Source organism: Blastomyces dermatitidis, assembly GCF_000003525.1.
Source record: "Blastomyces dermatitidis ER-3 genomic scaffold supercont1.15, whole genome shotgun sequence".
Taxonomy (NCBI): domain Eukaryota; kingdom Fungi; phylum Ascomycota; class Eurotiomycetes; order Onygenales; family Ajellomycetaceae; genus Blastomyces; species Blastomyces dermatitidis.
The window spans coordinates 935563-954788 of NW_025544788.1; the positions used below are offsets into that span (position 1 = coordinate 935563).

Consider the following 19226-nt stretch of genomic DNA (forward strand, 5'->3'; position numbering starts at 1 on the left):
AGGTTTTCTAGTAGAATATATAGTAGAAGAGAATATAAGTAGTTGCATAACTGACTTAACCCAATGGTGTAACCCTAGTTATCTTGATGAAAATTAATAAACCACTTGGTGCTGAATCATATTTGGGCTGGGGCTCCGTACTAATTAATGATACTTAGGGGCGAGTTAACAACCTCTAATTATTCAATCAACAGAGAATTATTCTAAAGCAGCCAGTAGACAGGGGTAAGAGGAACAGATGGATTCGAGGAGAGTCAATATGTACGAAATTCAAAAGTTGAGTTTGCTAAACGAATGGGCTTGGATAATGTAAGAAAACATAAAAATTGAAGCAAGCTCTTGAGATATCAACTGTCAAGAAATAGGGGTGCTTGAAAAAAGGGGTTTATGGGAAAACTGTGTGCTTAAACGATATTAACAGACGAAAGGGGCCTAAAGGAAAAAGTAGTAAGTGACGGGTGCTCCAGACCCTTACCCCCGACCCCGGGTATTCACGTCCACCCATGGACGAACACGCAGACAACGCTACATCACCACACAACACGAGTTCTGCTTCTTTGCCTGAGCAGCAAATGCTCTGCTCTGCATGCTCAAATTATCACTCTTGGCGATCAGACTATCCAGCTTCTCTCCCTTCCTCAAAGCCTCGTCGATTGTCCTGTGCATCACTCTCTTTACATCATCGAGCTGATCCTGGATTTCCGTAATCCGATCATCCAGGGTGATTCTTCGAACGTTATTAGGTTCCTGGTTTGCGCGAGTAAGATACGCATTCAATTCGTTCTTTGCCAGGGCAATAACTTCCTCTCGTCTCTTGGAATCCTTCGGGTCAACCTCTTCTCTCGATTTCAGTGTCAGAGCGAAATCGACGCCTATCTTGCTCTCCAGCTTCCGACGGACATATTTTACTATAGTCTCCGCCGCTGTGTCCTGACGATTAGGGCCGGTGTCCGACCTATTGATAGGGAGATTCTCATACTCAGCGGATGTGACGAGGAAGGTAGCAACGCCGTTTCCCGGGTCGAGGAAGTATATGGTCCCAATCTTTTCTGTGATCTTGGTAATAACTTTGGGCTTGACGTTTTTGCAAAGTTCTTGGGCGGTAAATGCGATCAATTCGAGCTGACTACAAGGAGGAACAAGAGAGGCAAGAACTTAGTGTTCATGGAACAGCCAGAAACACAGTTGGTAAAACAGAAGGAGAAATGCCTGCTGCTCACCTTTTCCTGATGAAGCTGGTCATTAAGGTATTGTAAATGGAATCTGCACCATAGAGCTCAACGGGAGGCCGGGTAGGATCCCTATTATAATCAGGTTCACGATAGGTTCGGAAGAACTATGCAGTGGAAATGGTATTGATTAGCAGGGTCTGTAATAAGGGGTCACGCTCAAGCTCGAAAGCAACATACCCCAATGTAGACAAAAGGGTTAGTAGTGCTCATGGCTGTGATTTTATTACGCCGTTCTCATACAAGGTTGCAAGTTATTTAAGGGTGCTGAGGTGCGTTGTCAGGGGTTGTTGATTTAGGAGCTGTTCTCTAGGTAGAATTTAAATGGTAAAGTAAGAACAATAGCGTATATACAGTAGCCCAGGATATGGGATGCTCGATGCTCTTCCAGTATCTCTCACCGGTATTAAAGGGGCTGTTGGTGTGCTTGATATCAAGATCCAGGCTGCCGGATTCGTCTGATGCTGAAGCGGTAACGTTTGCGCCTCCCAACCCTTTCCCGCCACCTATTGCCGTTTTCAGCTGGTACCAAACAATAACCGCCAGTTTACGCGGGGATCGCGCCTATGACGACTGCCACTAACCTGCTCCGGTTTAGGGAAACGTTTATTCCTGCTCGATCCAATATCAAATGCTATCAGCAGTGCCTGCATATAGTTGCCTCGACCCCGACATCCCAGCTCAGCTTCTCATAGCCATTTCTTTCTCTGAGGTGAGGCTGTATTGGTAGCCCTTTAGATAGCCACCGAAACCTTTGCTATATCGATCACCACGCTTTTACGCCTTTCCGTCCTAAGCCCCCATCAGCCAAAAGCCAAAAAATATGGCCCCCGTAACCCAACCAGCGGAGGAACAATGGCTCTCTCAGCTAGCCGCCATGAGGCAAGCCATGGCAGACCTAAACCTCCCCAAGACAGGAGACTCAATTCCCTACGGGCAGGATCTCTGCCTCGACGACGATGAATTTTCTTCCGCACCTGAATCGGTTGAAGATTTGTGGGATATCATAAGCGAGGATGACGATGACGATAGAACAAGCGACGATTCTGATGTGATGGTGGATAGCAGAGTGAATGGGCAGGAAACCCCGAAACAAAAAGGGATGTACAACCACGAATGGCTTGAAGACAAATGTCAGGCGGTTGCAGCGCGGAATTCTAGCCTCAATGCCTCCGAACTTAAGCAGCAACTCATGTCTGTGCTGGCCGCAGATGCCTCGCCTGACGAATTACAAATATCATTAACTGAAATTGTAGGATTCAACGATTTGGATTTTGTCATTGACCTCATTGCGCATCGACATCAATTAACCTCACCGGAAGGTTTACATGACCATGAGCATATACTTAGCCGGTTGCAAACTAAGAGCCAGCGGGAGGAGTCCTTACGCCGACAGGACTACGAGCATAAACACGCAAGATTAGCACCGAAACAGGATCGTGAGGGGCCTATCTATCCACATGTATACAAGTCGCATCAGGCTGGGAATACCCTCTCAGTCAATGGGAGAAAGTACGGTCTTCCCATTGGTAGTAGACACATTGAGGAACAAAGATATACAGAGTACGCCATTCCTGCTGCCAAAGTTGGAACACTTGGTGTTGGGCAGAAGTTGGTTGCTATTTCAGAAATGGATGGTCTCTGCCGGGGCACATTCAGTGGATACAAGTCACTAAACCGCATGCAGAGTTTGCTCTATCAGGTTGCGTACAAGACAAATGAGAATATGCTTATCTGCGCACCCACTGGTGCTGGTAAAACAGATGCTGCCATGCTGACTATTCTGAATGTGATTGCCAAAAACACCACTCCCAGCCCTATTGAAAACCAGGATGCCACGGAGTTTGCCGTAATGACGGATGAATTCAAAATTGTCTACGTTGCACCCATGAAAGCCCTGGCCGCAGAAGTAACGGAGAAGTTAGGGAAGCGTCTGGCCTGGCTTGGGATCGAGGTTCGCGAGCTAACTGGAGATATGCAACTGTCCAAAAAGGAAATCGTGCAGACTCAAATCATCGTTACAACCCCGGAAAAGTGGGATGTGGTAACCCGCAAGGGAACTGGTGATACGGAGTTGGTGCAAAAAGTCCGCTTATTGATCATTGATGAAGTCCATATGTTGCACGACGAGCGAGGAGCTGTGATAGAATCTCTTGTTGCGAGGACCCAGCGACAAGTTGAGAGTACGCAGTCGCTGATTCGCATAGTAGGACTATCTGCTACCCTGCCAAACTATATCGATGTCGCAGATTTCCTCAAAGTCAACCGGATGGCGGGATTATTCTATTTTGATGCTTCGTTCCGACCTGTGCCCCTTGAACAACATTTTGTTGGCGTGAAGGGTGACCCCAAAAAGTCCAGAGAAAACTTAGATATTGTCTGCTTCGAGAAGGTTCGAGATATGCTTGAAAGGGGTCATCAAGTCATGGTCTTCGTTCATTCTCGGAAAGAAACTTTGAATGCTGCACGGCTTTTGTATCAGATGGCAGTAGAGAACCAGTGTGCAGACCTCTTTAGCCCCTTAGAACATAAAAATTACTCGCAAGCGCTACGAGATGTGAAAACAAGTCGTGGTCGGGAGCTTCGTGACCTCGTCCCCAAAGGCCTTGGAACCCACCACGCGGGAATGGCTAGATCGGATCGCAACCTCATGGAACGTCTATTTGCTGAGGGCGTGCTAAAGGTCCTGTGCTGTACAGCGACTCTTGCCTGGGGTGTCAATCTTCCAGCTGCCGCGGTCATCATCAAAGGAACCCAGCTATACAGCGCTCAGGAAGGAAAATTCATCGACCTTGGCATTCTAGATGTCCTTCAGATATTCGGTCGAGCTGGTCGCCCTCAGTTCCAAGACACAGGTATTGGCTTTATCTGCACAACGCATAACAAATTGCAACATTACCTGTCCGCCGTAACTTCCCAGGAGCCCATAGAGTCGAGATTCTCTCGTAAACTGGTTGATAATTTGAACGCCGAGGTCTCTCTGGGAACTGTGACATCTGTTTCTGAGGCTGTTCAATGGCTTGGATATTCGTATCTGTTCGTACGCATGCGTCGCAATCCACACAGCTATGGAATTGACTGGGCTGAAATTCGAGACGATCCCCAACTTGTCCTTAGAAGGCGAGATTTGATTATCAAAGCCGCGCGCACCCTTCAGAAGAGCCAAATGATTATATTTAACGAGCGAACTGAGGAGCTTCGCGCAAAGGATGTTGGTAGAATTGCTAGCCAATACTATGTATTGCAAACGAGTGTGGAAATATTCAACGTCATGATGAAGCCGATGGCCAGCGATGCGGATGTTATGAAAATGATCAGCATGAGTGGGGAGTTTGACAATATCCAGTCCCGGGAAAATGAATTCAAAGAGCTTGAAAGGCTCCGTTTAGAGGCGTTGAAAACGGAGGTTGAAGGAACGATTGACACCGCCCATGCGAAAACCAATATATTACTTCAGGCCTACATTTCTCGAGCTAGGATCGAAGATTTTGCCCTGGTGTCCGATTCAGCCTATGTGGCTCAGAACTCCGCGCGTATTTGTCGCGCCTTGTTCATGGTTGCTCTGAATAGACGTTGGGGATATCAATGTCAAGTATTATTGTCCACGTGCAAATCGATAGAGAAGCAATTATGGCCATTCCAACATCCCTTTCACCAATTTGATCTCCCACAACCGATCCTGAAAAACTTGGATGAAAAATTCCCAGCATCATCCATCGAATCGTTGAGGGACATGGAACCGCCTGAAATCGGACAACTTGTCCATAACCATCGCATGGGGACCACCATCTCGAAGCTGCTAGATAACTTTCCAACGTTAAGCGTGGAGGCTGAGATCGCTCCACTGAACCGTGATGTTCTCCGTATTCGTCTTTATCTATATCCTGAGTTTCGCTGGAATGATAGACACCACGGGACTTCCGAGCCTTACTGGATCTGGGTTGAGAACTCGGAGACATCTGAGATTTATCATCACGAATATTTCATTCTGAGTAGGAAAAAGCTCAACGATAACCATGAGATGAATTTCACAATCCCTCTTTCTGATCCATTGCCTAGCCAGATATATGTTCGCGCTATCTCCGATCGATGGCTTGGTGCAGAAACTGTTACTCCTGTCTCATTCCAGCATCTTATCCGACCGGATACAGAAAGCGTGTATACGGATTTACTTGATCTGCAACCCCTTCCGGTGTCCGCGCTTAAAAACCCCATTCTCGAGGAGATATATGCGCAGCGGTTTCAATTTTTCAACCCTATGCAGACGCAGATATTCCATACCCTTTATCACACACCTGCCAATGTTCTCCTCGGTTCGCCAACGGGCAGTGGTAAAACTGTCGCCGCGGAGCTAGCAATGTGGTGGGCCTTTCGCGAGAAGCCAGGCTCCAAGGTTGTCTACATTGCACCCATGAAAGCCCTCGTTCGAGAGCGAGTGCATGACTGGCGACGTCGGTTGACTGCGCCCATGGGCCTGAAGCTAGTTGAACTCACGGGCGACAACACACCAGACACGAGAACAATCCGCGATGCGGACATCATTATCACCACACCTGAAAAATGGGACGGAATTTCTCGAAGTTGGCAAACAAGAGGATATGTTCGTCAAGTCAGCCTAGTTATTATAGACGAAATCCACTTGCTCGGCGGTGATAGAGGGCCCATTTTGGAGATTATCGTTTCCCGGATGAATTACATTGCCTCTCAATCCAAGGGCGCCGTTCGGCTACTTGGTATGTCCACGGCATGCGCCAATGCTACCGATCTTGGAAATTGGCTAGGTGTTAAGGAAGGACTGTTCAACTTCCGTCACTCTGTCCGACCAGTTCCACTAGAAATATTCATCGACGGCTTCCCTGAACAGCGTGGCTTCTGTCCACTAATGCAGTCGATGAACCGACCCACATTCCTTGCGATAAAGAACCATTCTCCAGAGAAACCCGTAATTGTCTTTGTAGCGTCTCGGAGACAAACACGTCTCACCGCAAAAGATCTGATTAACTTCTGCGGCATGGAAGATAACCCACGCCGGTTCCTTCACATGTCTGAAGACGACTTGCAGCTGAACCTTTCTCGCGTCAAAGATGACGCGCTTAAAGAAGCGCTCAGCTTTGGAATCGGTCTCCATCATGCCGGTCTCGTTGAATCGGACAGGCAATTATCAGAAGAGCTTTTTGCGAACAATAAAGTCCAAATCCTAGTTGCAACCAGCACGCTCGCTTGGGGTGTTAACCTTCCCGCCCATCTGGTAGTTGTGAAAGGGACACAGTTTTTCGACGCGAAAATCGAAGGTTATAAAGATATGGACCTGACTGACGTTCTTCAAATGCTGGGCCGTGCTGGACGTCCCCAGTTTGATTCTTCAGGTATCGCCCGCATTTTCACACAGGATTCCAAAAAGGCTTTCTACAAGCACTTCCTCCACACTGGCTTCCCTGTAGAATCTACCTTGCATCAAGTTCTTCATGACCATTTGGGAGCAGAAGTCTCCGCAGGAACCATCACAACGAAACAGGATGCTCTGGATTACCTAACTTGGACATTCTTTTTCCGCCGTCTGCATAAGAACCCTTCTTACTACGGCCTTGAAATTTCCGCCGAAGAACACAACACCATGGCGGCGCAGCAAATGGCATCCGATTTCATGATAGATCTGGTCGACAAATCTCTAGAAGAACTTGCAGAGTCCTCCTGTGTTTTATTGGATTCTGCAACTGGTTATGTGGACCCGACTCCATACGGCAAGATAATGAGTTATTACTATCTTTCTCACAAAACCATCCGATACGTCATGTCTCATGCAAAGCCGAACCCAACCTTTGCCGATGCACTCAGTTGGATGTGTTCCGCCACAGAATTCGACGAACTCCCGGTGCGTCACAATGAGGATCTCATCAACGCTGAGCTGGCGCAGAATCTTCCCCTCCCAATCACCACGATGGGTTCCTCACTACCCATGTGGGACCCACACATCAAAGCCTTCCTCTTACTTCAGGCGTTCATGTCCCGCATCGATCTGCCGATAACCGACTACGTGGGCGACCAAATCTCTGTTCTTGACCAAGGCATCCGTATTATTCAAGCTTGCATTGACCTGCTTGCCGAACTGGGTTACCCCAATGCATGCACCATGATGATGACATTGCTCCAATGCATAAAATCTGCCCGTTGGCCAGATGACCACCCTCTCTCCATTCTTCCTGGCGTCGACCCAACAATAACTGGCGAAACAGCATCCGGAAAACATCTTCCCTCGTCTCTGCCCTCCCTGCTCTCCCTCCCCCAATCAACTCTCACTACCCTCCCACGCACCCTCAACCTCTCCCAACAAACATCCACGCAGTTCTTAAAAGCCCTATCCCTCCTTCCTACCGTCTCAATCTCCCTGTCAGAACACTCATCCGCCGGTTTGACATTATTTCTCACGCGCAAATCTCCCATCCCTTTGCGCGGTGCACAGCGGAAACCCACCACCCAAGATGGCGATCAATCGTTCCGCATCTACGCGCCACATTTCCCAAAACCACAGACAGAGGGCTGGTTTGTGCTTGTTACTTCCAACGCAGATTTGAGTGCCGGGGCACGTGAGGACATCCTCGCTCTCAAGCGGGTTTCCTGGGCATCTTCGGCTGGCGCTTCTCGGGCAAACGGGCGGGATTATGTCGTGGCGAGAGCCAAGGTGAGGTTTCCAGAGGGGTGGAATAGAGATGCTAGTCGCGCCGAGGGTGTTGAAGTTGGTTCAGGAAGTAGTGGTGCTGTTGAGAAGGGTGAAGACAAGGGCACGCGGGAGGGCAAAGGGAAGGATATTAGGGATGGGTTGGGGGGTGAGAAATTGAATGTGAAGGTTCGCGTGATTAGCGATGCGTATGTTGGGTTGGAGTGGAGTATGGTCTGTTAAGTATTTGTAAATAGGGGCGACAACAATTGGGTGGGAGTCTGGTGCATATATGAAACGTGAAACAATGCTGTGTTAGAAAGAGGAGTTCATGAATGATTCAACGAATCAAACACTTTCTTTATGAGATGTTGCATCAAGGTATCTCAAGAGTGTCAACTTCTTTGTCCCCAGTTTGACGCCACGTTAGTTTGCAGTTAACGATGAGAATCTAATTAGATCGAGGTCAGAGGTGAGGTTTCGGGCTAGTTAAGCCGCGTGTTTTGACAATGCTAAAGTATATATGTATATATATACCAGAGAAATGGGCTATGCAAATGCTATTGTGATAGTAAGGGAAGATGAAGACGAGGAAAATTTGATAGAAAAGAGAATATACCTCTAGAGAATATAACCATCGCCTTTCCAGGATCACTACTATAATATCATTGTATTCTTTTTATATTTCAAAACATCCGTTAGGATGCCCAAACACGATACCCGTCCAACGCAAAACCGCTAGCTACACAGAACATATATAACAAAAATCATCCATAATCAAGCTTTCACCGTCCAAAAATAGAAATCCATCACGGCCCGGCCCCCCTCCCCCCCCAAAGCAAACAAACAAAAAAAAGAAAAAAAAAAAGATTCCCGCCAATCATACTCCAATACCCCAAAATAAATAACTATATAAACTCCGGCTCCGCAACTTCAATCGGAACTGCCTGCGACTTCTCCCGCTCGTGGCCCCTTGGCGCCGAAATAAGCATAGGCGTAGCCGACCTCTTGTCGCCAAATCGCTCATCAGAATGGTGCAACGAATCACTTCGCATCGCGCTCATCGGCACGATTACCTGCTTTGGTTGTTTTGTCACGGAAACTGAACGCGCGACTGAGACTTCGATGGTTTTCATGGCTTGGCGGTTGGGATTGATTTTGGTGCTCGGGGGTGGTCGGGACTTGGGTTTTGGCCTTATCCGGGCTTGTGCGTGTGGTGGTTGGACTGGGACGGGCGGCAGAGCAATGGTGGGGGATGGAGCTGGAGGTGGTGTGGGCGGTTCTCGCTGAGGAGGTGGTGGCCGCAACTGCGGCAGCCACTGTTCAATATCAATTATTGGGTGGGGGCGGATCGGTTTGTTAGGTTTTGGCTCAGATTTTGGTTTGGATTCTGGATGCGGTTTGGTGGGCGGGGGTTGCAGCTCTTCCGATGCCATATGTTTGGGGGGGAAATCGTGAGGTCCTTGTGCAGCTGAAACAAAGGGTTCCTCGGACCGGGTTATATGGAGTCTTTGGGGTTGTGGGGGGGTCATGAATTCGGTATATGGTGCCTCAACCCTGGCTTCGGACTTTGGATCTGACTGTTTAGGGTAAACGGGCGTCTCTTCATTTGTCATTCGCGTTGAAGGGGCATAAGTCTGCTCCGTTATGGCAGCAAACGATTCCTCCGATCGAATTGTTCGTAGCCTCTGGGGTTGCAGCAGACTCTTGGATTTGGTTGGTGGCGGCTCAGCCTTTGCAGTGGGGTTCAGTATCTCCCACATGGGTTCATCAGTAGAGATCGGTACGGGCTTTTTGTAGGTGAATGGCACAACTTCATCCTCCTCGGATGATAAACTAATATCAGATGATGATGACGATGTAGATACCATTGACAAATATGATGCCCCTTCCGATACCCACTGACTGCGAGAGCTTGAAGATGTCGCCATGGATGATGTCCCTGTCTGAGGGAGTGTGCTGTCCTTTGCAGGCATGGACTTCTCGTTCAATTCTCTGTTAGGCGATTGCGAAGTAGCATTGGATAGCTGCAATGAGACATTCGGGCGGGGGAAGTTTGTGTTATGGAGTGCCTTAGTCGGCTTGGATGTTGGTGCTGCAGGAAAAAGGGTAAATGCCGGCGACTTTGTCAGAGCTGGAGAGGTTGCTCGCCTGGTCAATGGTATTTCGGTGTGTCCCAATTCATCCTATTGCATCATTGGTTAGCGTTCAATAAAAAAGGCTTGGGAAAAACCAAAATATGATGCATTCACCTCCTCATAGTGAGTCTTCAGCATATCAAGCGTTTTGCTACGTCTAGCTAATAGCGTTGTAGAAGGCGGCTTGCCCAAGACACTTCCAAACATCACACTGTATCTTTCCAAGCGAACCTCAGGGATTTCAACATTTAGCAACGAACGAGAGACATGCTCTGGCTCCGAGGGTTGAAATACTTCTTCTGGTTTCGAAAGCTTCGCTATCGGTTTATCACGGTGAGGAGCGCTTTTATTAGGCTTCGGTGGCTCCACATACTTGACCAATTTCCTAGGTTCCTTCCCCCTAGGTGATCTCGACATATCTTTCGCTAACTCCCGTGAAGGTTTACCCATACGGTGTTCAAATTCATGATCATCCCACGGCGTGTGAGCTTCAGATGACGCTTCACGGTTCTGAACGGAACGAGAATCCGCTAGTGGAGTGCGGCATTCATGAGAGGTTGCTAGTCGATCATCAGAATGATGTTCAAGTTGTTGTTGTTCTTGTTGTTGGTGTTGTTGCAGTGAATTCTTAGCCTTGAAAAAGTCGCTGATTTTCTTCCATTTGCTCGGTTTAGTTCCCGAACTTTCTGATTCTGCAGAGCCCGCTACGCCCATCGAATCGAAATCTATGGCCACTGGGGATACTGCATGCGACCGTGCATACTCGGCGGTCCTGTGCATAGTGGGGCTCCCAACTGCCACGCCTATCATCGTCGTGCTATCGTCCGATGAAATATTTTCCTGGGACTGTAAGGAATGTGCTGCTTCCGGTGCTGTTGACAGCTGGAAATCAAAGGCGGGAGTGTGAGGGGCATTCCAGCCCGCTCGTTGCGAGCCAGCATGTGCATTAACGGTATTGTTTCGTTTACGGACAGTGTTACTGGTAGAGGTCTGCCCATTATCCTGTAGGCCAGATTGGGGGAAAGCATCTGGGTTATTGAATCTTGGCCGTGGTATGGTGTCACCAGTTGTATTTGCACGCTGCCTGGTGTTCAAGGCTTTCATGGTTATTTCAATGGTTGCTCATAAGGTTGGTTTAAACCTGGCTATTGGATAATGAATGACACTTGCGGACAAGAATACCGAAAGGGCCCAGCGTCAAGAATAGAAATAAGAAAATAAAAGGAAATGAATGGACGGCTTTCCAGAAAGCGATAATCGAGTGAAAAATGAATGTAGAGAATTGAAGAAGGCAGCGGAAGTCGGAGGAATGGAACACAGAATAAAAAAGAAGGAAAGTAGGATCTAAACAATAGAAAGAATAGAAAGAATAGAAGCCAAAATGAGGGACAAAAATAGCGTAAGTGTCACGACTACGGGAGGCTCAGAGGAGAGGGTACACGGCGGGAGGAGTGGAGTTTGCGACAGGAGGCTGGTCGGTGTTCTCCTCCATTTACAGTAGTTACTTCGACCATTCAGGCCATGTCGCAGGTTGCGTGGACATGGGTATGGGGTGGATTGGGGTGTTGCAGCAATCTAGACTGCTGAAACACACCTTGGAACGGTTCGACTGCTGAGAGAATAAGAAATTGCATTAGGGTCAGCAATTATTATCATAGCGGCATATCCCACTGATGATAGATACCCTAGATGCCACATATTCTCGAAGCGAACTCTTCGGAGCGTAAGCAATGGTAACTAGGCGCTGAAGGAGATGAGATCACACCAGCCCCCAAGGGTCTTCTTCCTGGCGCTGCAAGGTTCCCTGTCCACGCGCGCTGGTCGAATATTTATTCGTGCCAAAATGCCATATTACATCTATGGATGCTGATGATGGCCAGACTCAGCAGGGGAGAGATAGTGCACCTGTCACCCATTTGTTAAGATCTCAGATGCAATTCACTCATCTCGTCGCTTCGTCAATGGCTCAGCGCCTTCGAGGTCCCTGGGGGTGGGGGAGTTTTGAGACGGTTGTATTCAGACCTTGCCTACTTTGAAGACAGAACAGGGTTATCGCGGCCAATTAGTTAGTTAGCGGTAACTTAAGTTACCCGCTCCGCTTGGCCAACGATTTATTTTGAGGCAAGTTTAATTTTGATTCGCTGTTTAGGTGTTGAATTTGTTTATTGGCTTCCAAGTGTCTTCTAGCGTAGTTATTGGAAGAAATTTGCTGACAGTCTCAATACCAGCCAGATGAAACATCATGACTGACTAGCGGAGTTGGATTGCCATGAAACCGACTTTGCCCACTGTTCCGCCCACTGGTCTCATGGATGAATCTGATAAAGTATTAAATGAAAGGGACTCCCCCTAATACCCTGTTGGTCCCTCTTTCTGAAAATATATTCACTTTTTTCATAATAGATACCGCACGATGAGCCGTGAACACAGGGTCAACGATATAAGTTGCCTCGGAATGCTTCACGGAGGGCTTCCGACTAGAGTTTCATGATGACAGGCAACCATGATTTCCAGGATCAGAGACAAGATACCAACTTATTCCCTCGAAAGGCGATAGAAATCCATCAATGGTTCCTTTGCATCTCAAGTCGGAGGAGGCGTCAATGGTACAAACTCCTCGCTGGAAACCACAAGAAGGGTCATGAATCGACTACGCTTGGATTGCACTTCTCTTTGGTTCATGAATACCATGCAGCAGGAGGCCATTGGCATGAGCATGCATTTGGGAGCAATGATGAGACTCCCCGTCACTATCACATTGATGACCGCCAGGAGCTGATGAAAGACGCCGACCCTTTGGGAAATCCGGGGGCACGGTTACCACTGGCTGGCCCTTAGGTCAAATGTATGTGTATCGACAGAGTTCTTGAGATAGAGAGTGTTTATTTCTTTCCACTTTATCCTATCGATATGACTATTGGGCCCATCATCCGACCATCTGTGCAGATGCAATATTATAGCTGGGAATGGTGTCAAGGATTTCTAGTATAGTATAGCCATTGCAGTTCAGGTGTGGGAAGAAGGGCTGATAGCACGGCCCATTCAGCCCTTCCCCCGTCTGTCTTCCCCGCAGGTCGTATTCTTGACGGAAAACATGCAGCCATGTGACGAAATCAACCTGAAAGAGATCTCCCGTGGTGTTTTCCAGTAGCGGGCCCGGTATATCGCGTTATGTCTAAACCGTACAAGGTGCTCCGTATAGAGGTTGTAGTCCAGCTAGTTTATCCACCACGAAGCAAGAGACGAGAGAGAAGCTGGATCGTTATATCCCCTTGGCAATGGGCAGGAAGCAGCATTGAGTAACTATGGAATAATTGTCAGCACCAGCCAGCAGTAGTGGGATACCATGTAGGTAGGTAGATAAGAATAGAAAAAACCTACACGGTGTGTGTCTGATGAGTGTCTGCGCGTTGTGTGTGGGATGGGCGGGGTAAGTTAGGGCTGCCAGGATTAGGTAATACGGCCTGCTGCCCCTCTTCTGTCGCGCTGTCTCTTTTCTGCGGGTTTGGACGGATAAATTTAAAGAGGACAAGTGGATGGATTTATATTCCAAGTTTTGTCTAGTTGAGTGTTGTTGTTGTTTGTTTTCGTCCGCCACCATATCTTGTTGTTCTCCTCCCCCACGCTCTTCTATCTCATTCCCATCACTTCTCCCAGCTTTTACAGTCTCTCTTGATTGTCAAGCCCCTTTTCACCAACTAGCTATTTCTAAGGGTAAGCCAATCAATCCCCCCATCCTCCCTCGGCCCATCTCTCATTTGACCCCTGCTAATACATGCCATCATATCCCCCCACCCCCTTTTGTAGCAAGCCCGTGCCGGTTTCTATAGATCGATTTTTTGTCTTTTTTTCATATATCATTCCGATAAAATGGCGGAGGCATACGCTGAAGGGCCCGCGAGCTGGCAAGGTAAGTCCCTCGTATCCCTGGTTGCGGTGGCACTCGAATCCACACGAAGCCGATGCATATATGTTCACTTCATAGCCTTGGAAACTGACCTCCGTTTGCTTCGATTAGACTTTTACGATCGGTATGTCGATCGAATCACCCCCCGGGAGGGCTTTCGTTACCCCTTTGTCTTCACCGTCTTACGGGGCAGCATCGTCCATTGCAAGAAAGCTAATATCCCATATCCATCTGTAGACTAAAGCAGTACCAGGGAATCGACAAGGCGGCTATTTACAGCATAGAGACCATGTCGCCCTGTGCCGCCACTCCGGGGTTCACTGTATGCAAAGATTCCATATCAACTCTCCCACGCTCCCATTTAACTGGAGGGGAGGAAACGGCCAGCACCGGAAATAAATCAGCATCCCTTTTTTAAAATCATTCCAAATAGAGAAGAAGGCTAATTTACATACCAAAACCAGGCCTTGCCAAATGAGATCCCTTTCATCCTTAAGGCCTTTGAGAATACCAACGGTGATGAGCCCAAGGAAGTGGAAACGAATGGATTCTCGTTCGCTGGAGAGAAATACTTCTTCGTGAGAGCAGAGACGGGCCCAGATTGCCTCATCGGCCGGAAGGTTGTTCCCACACCTCATTTTCATTTCTGTTCTATCTAGGACTATCACGGGCGTCTTAACAAGTATCCCATATTATACCAAGGGACAAATGCTAACTCGTGCGACCCTTCGCCTTGTTTTTCTCACAAATAGCTCAGAGAAGGAATCGTCATCTGCAAAACCTTGACCACTCTCTTCATCGCGCACCAGCCACCCGATATCCCCATCTTCCAAGTCAACGAACATGTCAAAAGCTGGGCTACTTATCTAATCAGGTCGGAGGTCGCTCAGGAGGAGGCTAGGAAGGGTCAGGGGGGCGCTTAGAACGCTAAGCAGGATTAATATAACATATGACCGGTTTACCATAAGCGATGGGAGAGTGGAATTGAGCAATCCCAGGAAGTGAAGGCATGGAAACAAACCAAACAAATTAAACAAACAAATGGACAAACCAATACATAACTAGTTAACTAATTATGTTGTCCATTGTTATGACTAGATACAAGTCAAATGAAGTGATTTGAGCATTTTCCTTTGCAATTCTTTGTTCTTTTCTTTCTTTCAAATTGTACCCCCTACACCTCCCCCCTGTTCATGTTGGATGTGCTGGAATATTGTATGAGGCTGGTTATAGTTAGTTAACCTATGCCCTGTTATCTAGGCTACCTTAAACATAGGAACTCATCTAAGTTATATAATATATTCAATATCTAAAAGATGGATTTTGGTTCAATCAATTTCAAAATTCCTTCTATTTTTAGACAACCTGCATTTATGCCCAACTTCAATGTTAATACCTATCATCAGCTAAAACACTGTTTGTAGCATTCATTTCTTGATCTAGGTAGTTAGTTGGGTTCCTTAGGAATATTAGTTTCTGAGCATCTATGCCTCGCTAGTATTGAAGTGGCAGCCGACATTACAGCACATCCATGGCAATGGCATCGCGTAGTTCAGCACTCCCCGCCTACTATGAATAAGAGCTACAAGTCTAGCAGAAATGGTGAAAACAACGTTATATATGGTACGAGGAGGCCAAGAGGGGCATCTTTAAATACCACAGGTCATCAACTCAAATCTTTTTTTCTCCCGCGAAGCCCTTGAAGTCCAACAAGTCGCAACGATTGCGCTAATCTGCGCATTTAATAGGCGGTAGATAGATTTGCCTGTATAGCCAGCGGCACAGCAGCAACTCCATATCACGCTCTTATTTCTGCCTCCATTAATTGTCCCACCCTTCCTTGAATAAGTCACATTTCATACCCATGGCATGGCTGTCTACATTGTCCTGCCAACCCTCGACGAGCTCGCTCGAATCGTTGGAAATGACCCCACCCCCAAAGACTCAGTGAAGGCAATGAAACGGCCTCTGGGATACTCAACTACTACTTCCCGACGCCGGACGGTTACGTAGTTGCAGCATAGCAAAGGCGAAAGGGGAACGTGACCGCCTTTTGCCAATTTTTTTCGCCTCCAGTGCCGATTCCCTGGGCATCATGCACTTGCCCACCTAAAACCTACTAGTTATGATGATGATGATGATGACGGTGCTATAAGCACCTCGTTGGCGCAACTTGAGAGTACCGCTTGAGTATGCCAATACTAACTCGCCCGCGGCTTGCTGGGCGATTCGATTCAAAGGCTGATCTTCAGGTTTTTACACATATACCAAGCCTGCACGACTTGTCCCGTGGAGCTATACCTGTATTGCTGTAATCAATGGATTTGGTGATATTGGCTGTGTGGTGTCTCAAAAACCGATGTGAACCATATTCCCACAGCAGAACAGCAGAACAGCACGATGCACAAGGCAATGCGTGCCTGCTCAGGGCCGGAGCAATTAGAATTTCAATATAGATGGCTCCGTTCACAGCGGCCTCGAGCACCCCTGCAGCTGATTATGCGGCATTCCGAACCTGACCTCCGATGTCTGCTTGCTCATGGGCTTCTTCACCGTTATCAGCAGGGAAATTTCGGCGTCTGTTGGATCGGTACGGTACGTTGGTTGTTAGCGGATGGTGCCGAGGTCCATTTGTCTGCCCACTAACTATGCCCGCTGCGGCAGTTAACTAGTAAACTAGCTAACTAACTACCGTTGCCGCCCGCTTAAGCTACGCGCGCTTACTCCGAAACTTCGAAAGGAACGTAGTAGGACCTCTTGTGTTTAGTGATGCTAGTATTTATCTACATCCGTTTCTTTTCTTGTTCTGTCAGTGCGAGTTCTGTTTCCGGCTGGGGAACACAATATGCCTATTGATCGCACAGCATTCCGGAATGTCCACTTCTTCGACGCGTCGACAGGTCAACCCTTTGGCGGATGCTACCAAGCGGGCTCATTGACCGAACAGAATATTCTCTGGATCCTTGAAAATATCCTGCTTGTTTCTGAAGCTCCCTGGACCATCCAATGCAGACGCTCTGGTCGTATAATCGCTTCTACAAATAATACCCTCTAGGCTCTTCTTACGCAGAGCGTCCGATTTTTTATACTGAATTATACCTTATCATGTTACAAATGCCGCAAAGATGTAGTTGATCATGTGGCCAAAGGTGGCTTTCTCGTTCCTTGTGTCTTCTTATATGTACAGTGTGATGATGACATTGAAGATATAGTGATATATAACGTATCCATCCGCCGGCTTCACAATAGAATTTACGAGACAGATATAAATAACTATGAAAATAGACGGAGAAAAGTATGAAGAAAAATAGCAAGATTAAGAAGAAAGGAAACAGGGGACATATATAACAGGATATCACGTACTCCCTCCCGTTTCCTCTCCGGTTCCTTCCAGTATCAAACATGACCCATAACAGCACCCCAAAACGTATCAATTAATATTAATCAACCAAAATCAAACCGGCAACTCCCCACCCCCGCCCCTCCTCCCGCCCGCCGTCCCGATAAACACCAATACCCTTTTCAACGACGGTCCCACCACCGGGACAGACCCCACAAACCCACTCAAGGTAACCAAAAAGTCCCCAAATAGCACGAAGAGACCGTACAGCTCGACGCAGAAGCCGATCAGCGGCCAACGGAAGAGGATTAGAAGGATTCCTAGCGCGAAGGTTATGGTTCCTGTGATCTTTTGGCGGCGGGCAAAGAAGGAGAGGGTTTTGGAAGGGCCGAGGATAAGGGGGAGGCCGATTAGGAAGAGGATCTGTTGGGGTTGGTTAGAAGTGCTGCTGGAGGTACGTAGGTATGTTTTGTTCTCCTAATCTTTGGAAATGGGACAGTAGAGAGAGCGGTACTTACGTTTCCCATTGCCAGGCTGAAAGAGTCAATAGTTAGTGATGGTTTTCAATTCTGTAGGTACGTGCGTATGGGAAAGGGGACATACAGTGACCGATCAAAAAACATCATAATGCCCAAAAAGAGGAATAATGCCCCTACATATATAAAATCGATCAGAGACAATAGGTCAAACGCTAGCCTCCAGCTTTTCACTTCGTGTTTCGCTGCGAATGCGAAAAATCCATAACGGATCTACAGCCGCCAATTGCCAATCGCAAGGGACGGCGAGCGCAGGGCAACGGGGGAGGTTGTAGATATGCCTCACATACCGCCAGAACAAAACACAACCCCGAACTCTGTTAAAAAGGTATTATGTTAGCAATGTGTAGCGCATGCGATTTTTCCAGACCTGCAAAGTGGAGAACAAAATCCGCCCTGCTGCGGAACACAATGGGCCCAGCATCCGCGGGCGCATATTGCAAGCACATGTTTTTAAATTCGCAGCTCCCTCTACAAGCATCATATTATGCACCTCCGAATCTTACAAACGTATGTCCAAGGAATACAGCGATTTAACAACAAGTGTACTCACTCTGTATATCTGATAACCACATTGTCGGCATCTTGACGGTCTATAATTCTTATTTCTCTCCAACCCGCGGGGGGTTGTCCTGTTTCTTTCCCCGCTGGGCGCGAGTACTGTGCTCTTACGCTACGGTGTATTCCCAGCTACTCTCCTTCCGGCGCTCGAAACCCTTGAGCTAGTGCTGGTAATGTATGGCACGACGAAGCGCGGGCGAGTATGGCAGGATATGGAGGTTGTCAGGATTGGGCTCGAGGCCTATCGGACTAGGGATGTTCAGGGGATATCTCGTTCCGCGCAGACGTAGATCGGTAGGCAGCTGGGTAGGTAGTAGAGATCTTTGGGAAGTATCTGGATGAGATTGGCAGAAATAAGCGGGCAACGCATCGGGAAGTGTGTAATAATCACTGCAATTGAAAAGGAGAGGGACACGGGGGTTGTCTGTAGAAAGCATACATAACTGTAGGTTATTTTTGAAATAATCTTGCTTTACTTCTATTTTATCTTTTGGCTTTCTGGGGAGAGGATCCCAGACGCGCGGCTGGCAGCGCCGCTAAATGAACTAGAATATTTGCTGGCAACTGATTGGCGGTGGATTGCTGAATACCCGCCCGCCTAAACTAAGCTAACCGCGCCAAAATAAAACCAAACATGTTCCACCAACTTCAATTTTCGTTTCCTCGTCTCTTTTTATTTTATTTTTTTCCTCCAACTGGGCTAAACGACAACCACAGCCACTGTCTGGAAGAATTGATTATGAAAAGGAACATATGCCAATGGACCTGTCCGACTCCTTAAGGTAAACATTCACTATGTTCACGTTTTATCGTTTAGAAACTAGCAGACAACCCCCATCATGTTCTGAGCGAAAATACGT

General features: G+C 47.6%; 7 protein-coding genes across 8 annotated transcripts; 4 read left to right on the top strand and 3 right to left on the bottom strand.

Moving 5' to 3' along the window:
* Positions 1-525: 525 nt before the first annotated feature.
* BDCG_09453 (palmitoyltransferase YKT6) lies at positions 526-1442 on the bottom strand (the record flags this gene model as incomplete). Its single annotated transcript, XM_045425244.1, has 3 exons — positions 526-1126; positions 1221-1336; positions 1410-1442. 3 exons carry the CDS (start codon positions 1440-1442, stop codon positions 526-528), a joined length of 750 nt encoding a protein of 249 aa, XP_045273783.1.
* Positions 1443-1769: 327 nt separating this feature from the next.
* BDCG_09454 (activating signal cointegrator 1 complex subunit 3) lies at positions 1770-8584 on the top strand. Its single transcript, XM_045425245.1, has one exon. The coding sequence runs from the start codon at positions 2053-2055 to the stop codon at positions 8125-8127; it is 6075 nt and encodes a 2024-aa protein (XP_045273784.1). The 5' UTR covers positions 1770-2052; the 3' UTR covers positions 8128-8584.
* Positions 8238-13601, bottom strand: BDCG_09455. 2 transcript variants are annotated; one of them, XM_045425246.1, is made up of 3 exons: positions 10137-13557; positions 8504-10070; positions 8238-8335 (listed from the first exon to the last, which is right to left on the bottom strand). In XM_045425246.1, the coding sequence occupies exons 1-2, from the start codon at positions 11124-11126 to the stop codon at positions 8793-8795; spliced, it is 2268 nt and encodes a 755-aa protein (XP_045273785.1). In that variant the 5' UTR covers positions 11127-13557; the 3' UTR covers positions 8238-8335; positions 8504-8792. The 2 variants fall into 2 exon arrangements, with proteins under 2 accessions (XP_045273785.1, XP_045282947.1); XM_045425247.1 differs by lacking the exon at positions 8238-8335 and having other exon boundaries at positions 8506-10070; positions 10137-13325; positions 13404-13601.
* BDCG_09456 (uncharacterized protein) lies at positions 12039-13329 on the top strand. Its single transcript, XM_045425248.1, has 2 exons — positions 12039-12143; positions 12251-13329. The coding sequence occupies exon 2, from the start codon at positions 12510-12512 to the stop codon at positions 12858-12860; it is 351 nt and encodes a 116-aa protein (XP_045273786.1). The 5' UTR covers positions 12039-12143; positions 12251-12509; the 3' UTR covers positions 12861-13329.
* On the top strand, positions 13459-15316 carry BDCG_09457 (uncharacterized protein). The gene is made up of 6 exons (XM_045425249.1): positions 13459-13736; positions 13830-13932; positions 14041-14053; positions 14167-14251; positions 14394-14549; positions 14682-15316. Exons 2-6 carry the CDS (start codon positions 13893-13895, stop codon positions 14850-14852), a joined length of 465 nt encoding a protein of 154 aa, XP_045273787.1. The 5' UTR covers positions 13459-13736; positions 13830-13892; the 3' UTR covers positions 14853-15316.
* Positions 15317-15618: 302 nt separating this feature from the next.
* On the top strand, positions 15619-16482 carry BDCG_09458 (uncharacterized protein). Its single transcript, XM_045425250.1, has 2 exons — positions 15619-15933; positions 16006-16482. The coding sequence occupies exons 1-2, from the start codon at positions 15799-15801 to the stop codon at positions 16117-16119; spliced, it is 249 nt and encodes an 82-aa protein (XP_045273788.1). The 5' UTR covers positions 15619-15798; the 3' UTR covers positions 16120-16482.
* A 901-nt stretch (positions 16483-17383) lies between these two features.
* Positions 17384-18241, bottom strand: BDCG_09459 (Got1 family protein; the record flags this gene model as incomplete). Its single annotated transcript, XM_045425251.1, has 3 exons — positions 17384-17692; positions 18096-18122; positions 18176-18241. 3 exons carry the CDS (start codon positions 18239-18241, stop codon positions 17384-17386), a joined length of 402 nt encoding a protein of 133 aa, XP_045273789.1.
* Positions 18242-19226: the final 985 nt, after the last annotated feature.

What these genes read in the sequence shown, in the direction of transcription:
- BDCG_09457 (XM_045425249.1), top strand. Translation starts at nt 13,893, where the DNA reads ATGGCGGAGGCATACGCTGAAGGGCCCGCGAGCTGGCAAG. An exon ending in CCGCCACTCCGGGGTTCACT is followed by an intron (nt 14,252 to 14,393) that starts GTATGCAAAGAT and finishes TACCAAAACCAG; the next exon opens with GCCTTGCCAAATGAGATCCC. An exon ending in ATTGCCTCATCGGCCGGAAG is followed by an intron (nt 14,550 to 14,681) that starts GTTGTTCCCACA and finishes TCTCACAAATAG; the next exon opens with CTCAGAGAAGGAATCGTCAT.
- BDCG_09458 (XM_045425250.1), top strand. Translation starts at nt 15,799, where the DNA reads ATGGCTGTCTACATTGTCCTGCCAACCCTCGACGAGCTCGCTCGAATC. An exon ending in CTACTTCCCGACGCCGGACG is followed by an intron (nt 15,934 to 16,005) that starts GTTACGTAGTTG and finishes TTTCGCCTCCAG; the next exon opens with TGCCGATTCCCTGGGCATCA.
- BDCG_09456 (XM_045425248.1), top strand. Translation starts at nt 12,510, where the DNA reads ATGATGACAGGCAACCATGATTTCCAGGATCAGAGACAAGATACCAAC.
- BDCG_09454 (XM_045425245.1), top strand. Translation starts at nt 2,053, where the DNA reads ATGGCCCCCGTAACCCAACCAGCGGAGGAACAATGGCTCTCTCAGCTA.
- BDCG_09455 (XM_045425246.1), bottom strand. Translation starts at nt 11,126, where the DNA reads ATGAAAGCCTTGAACACCAGGCAGCGTGCAAATACAACTGGTGACACC. An exon ending in TGAAGACTCACTATGAGGAG is followed by an intron (nt 10,071 to 10,136) that starts GTGAATGCATCA and finishes ATGATGCAATAG; the next exon opens with GATGAATTGGGACACACCGA.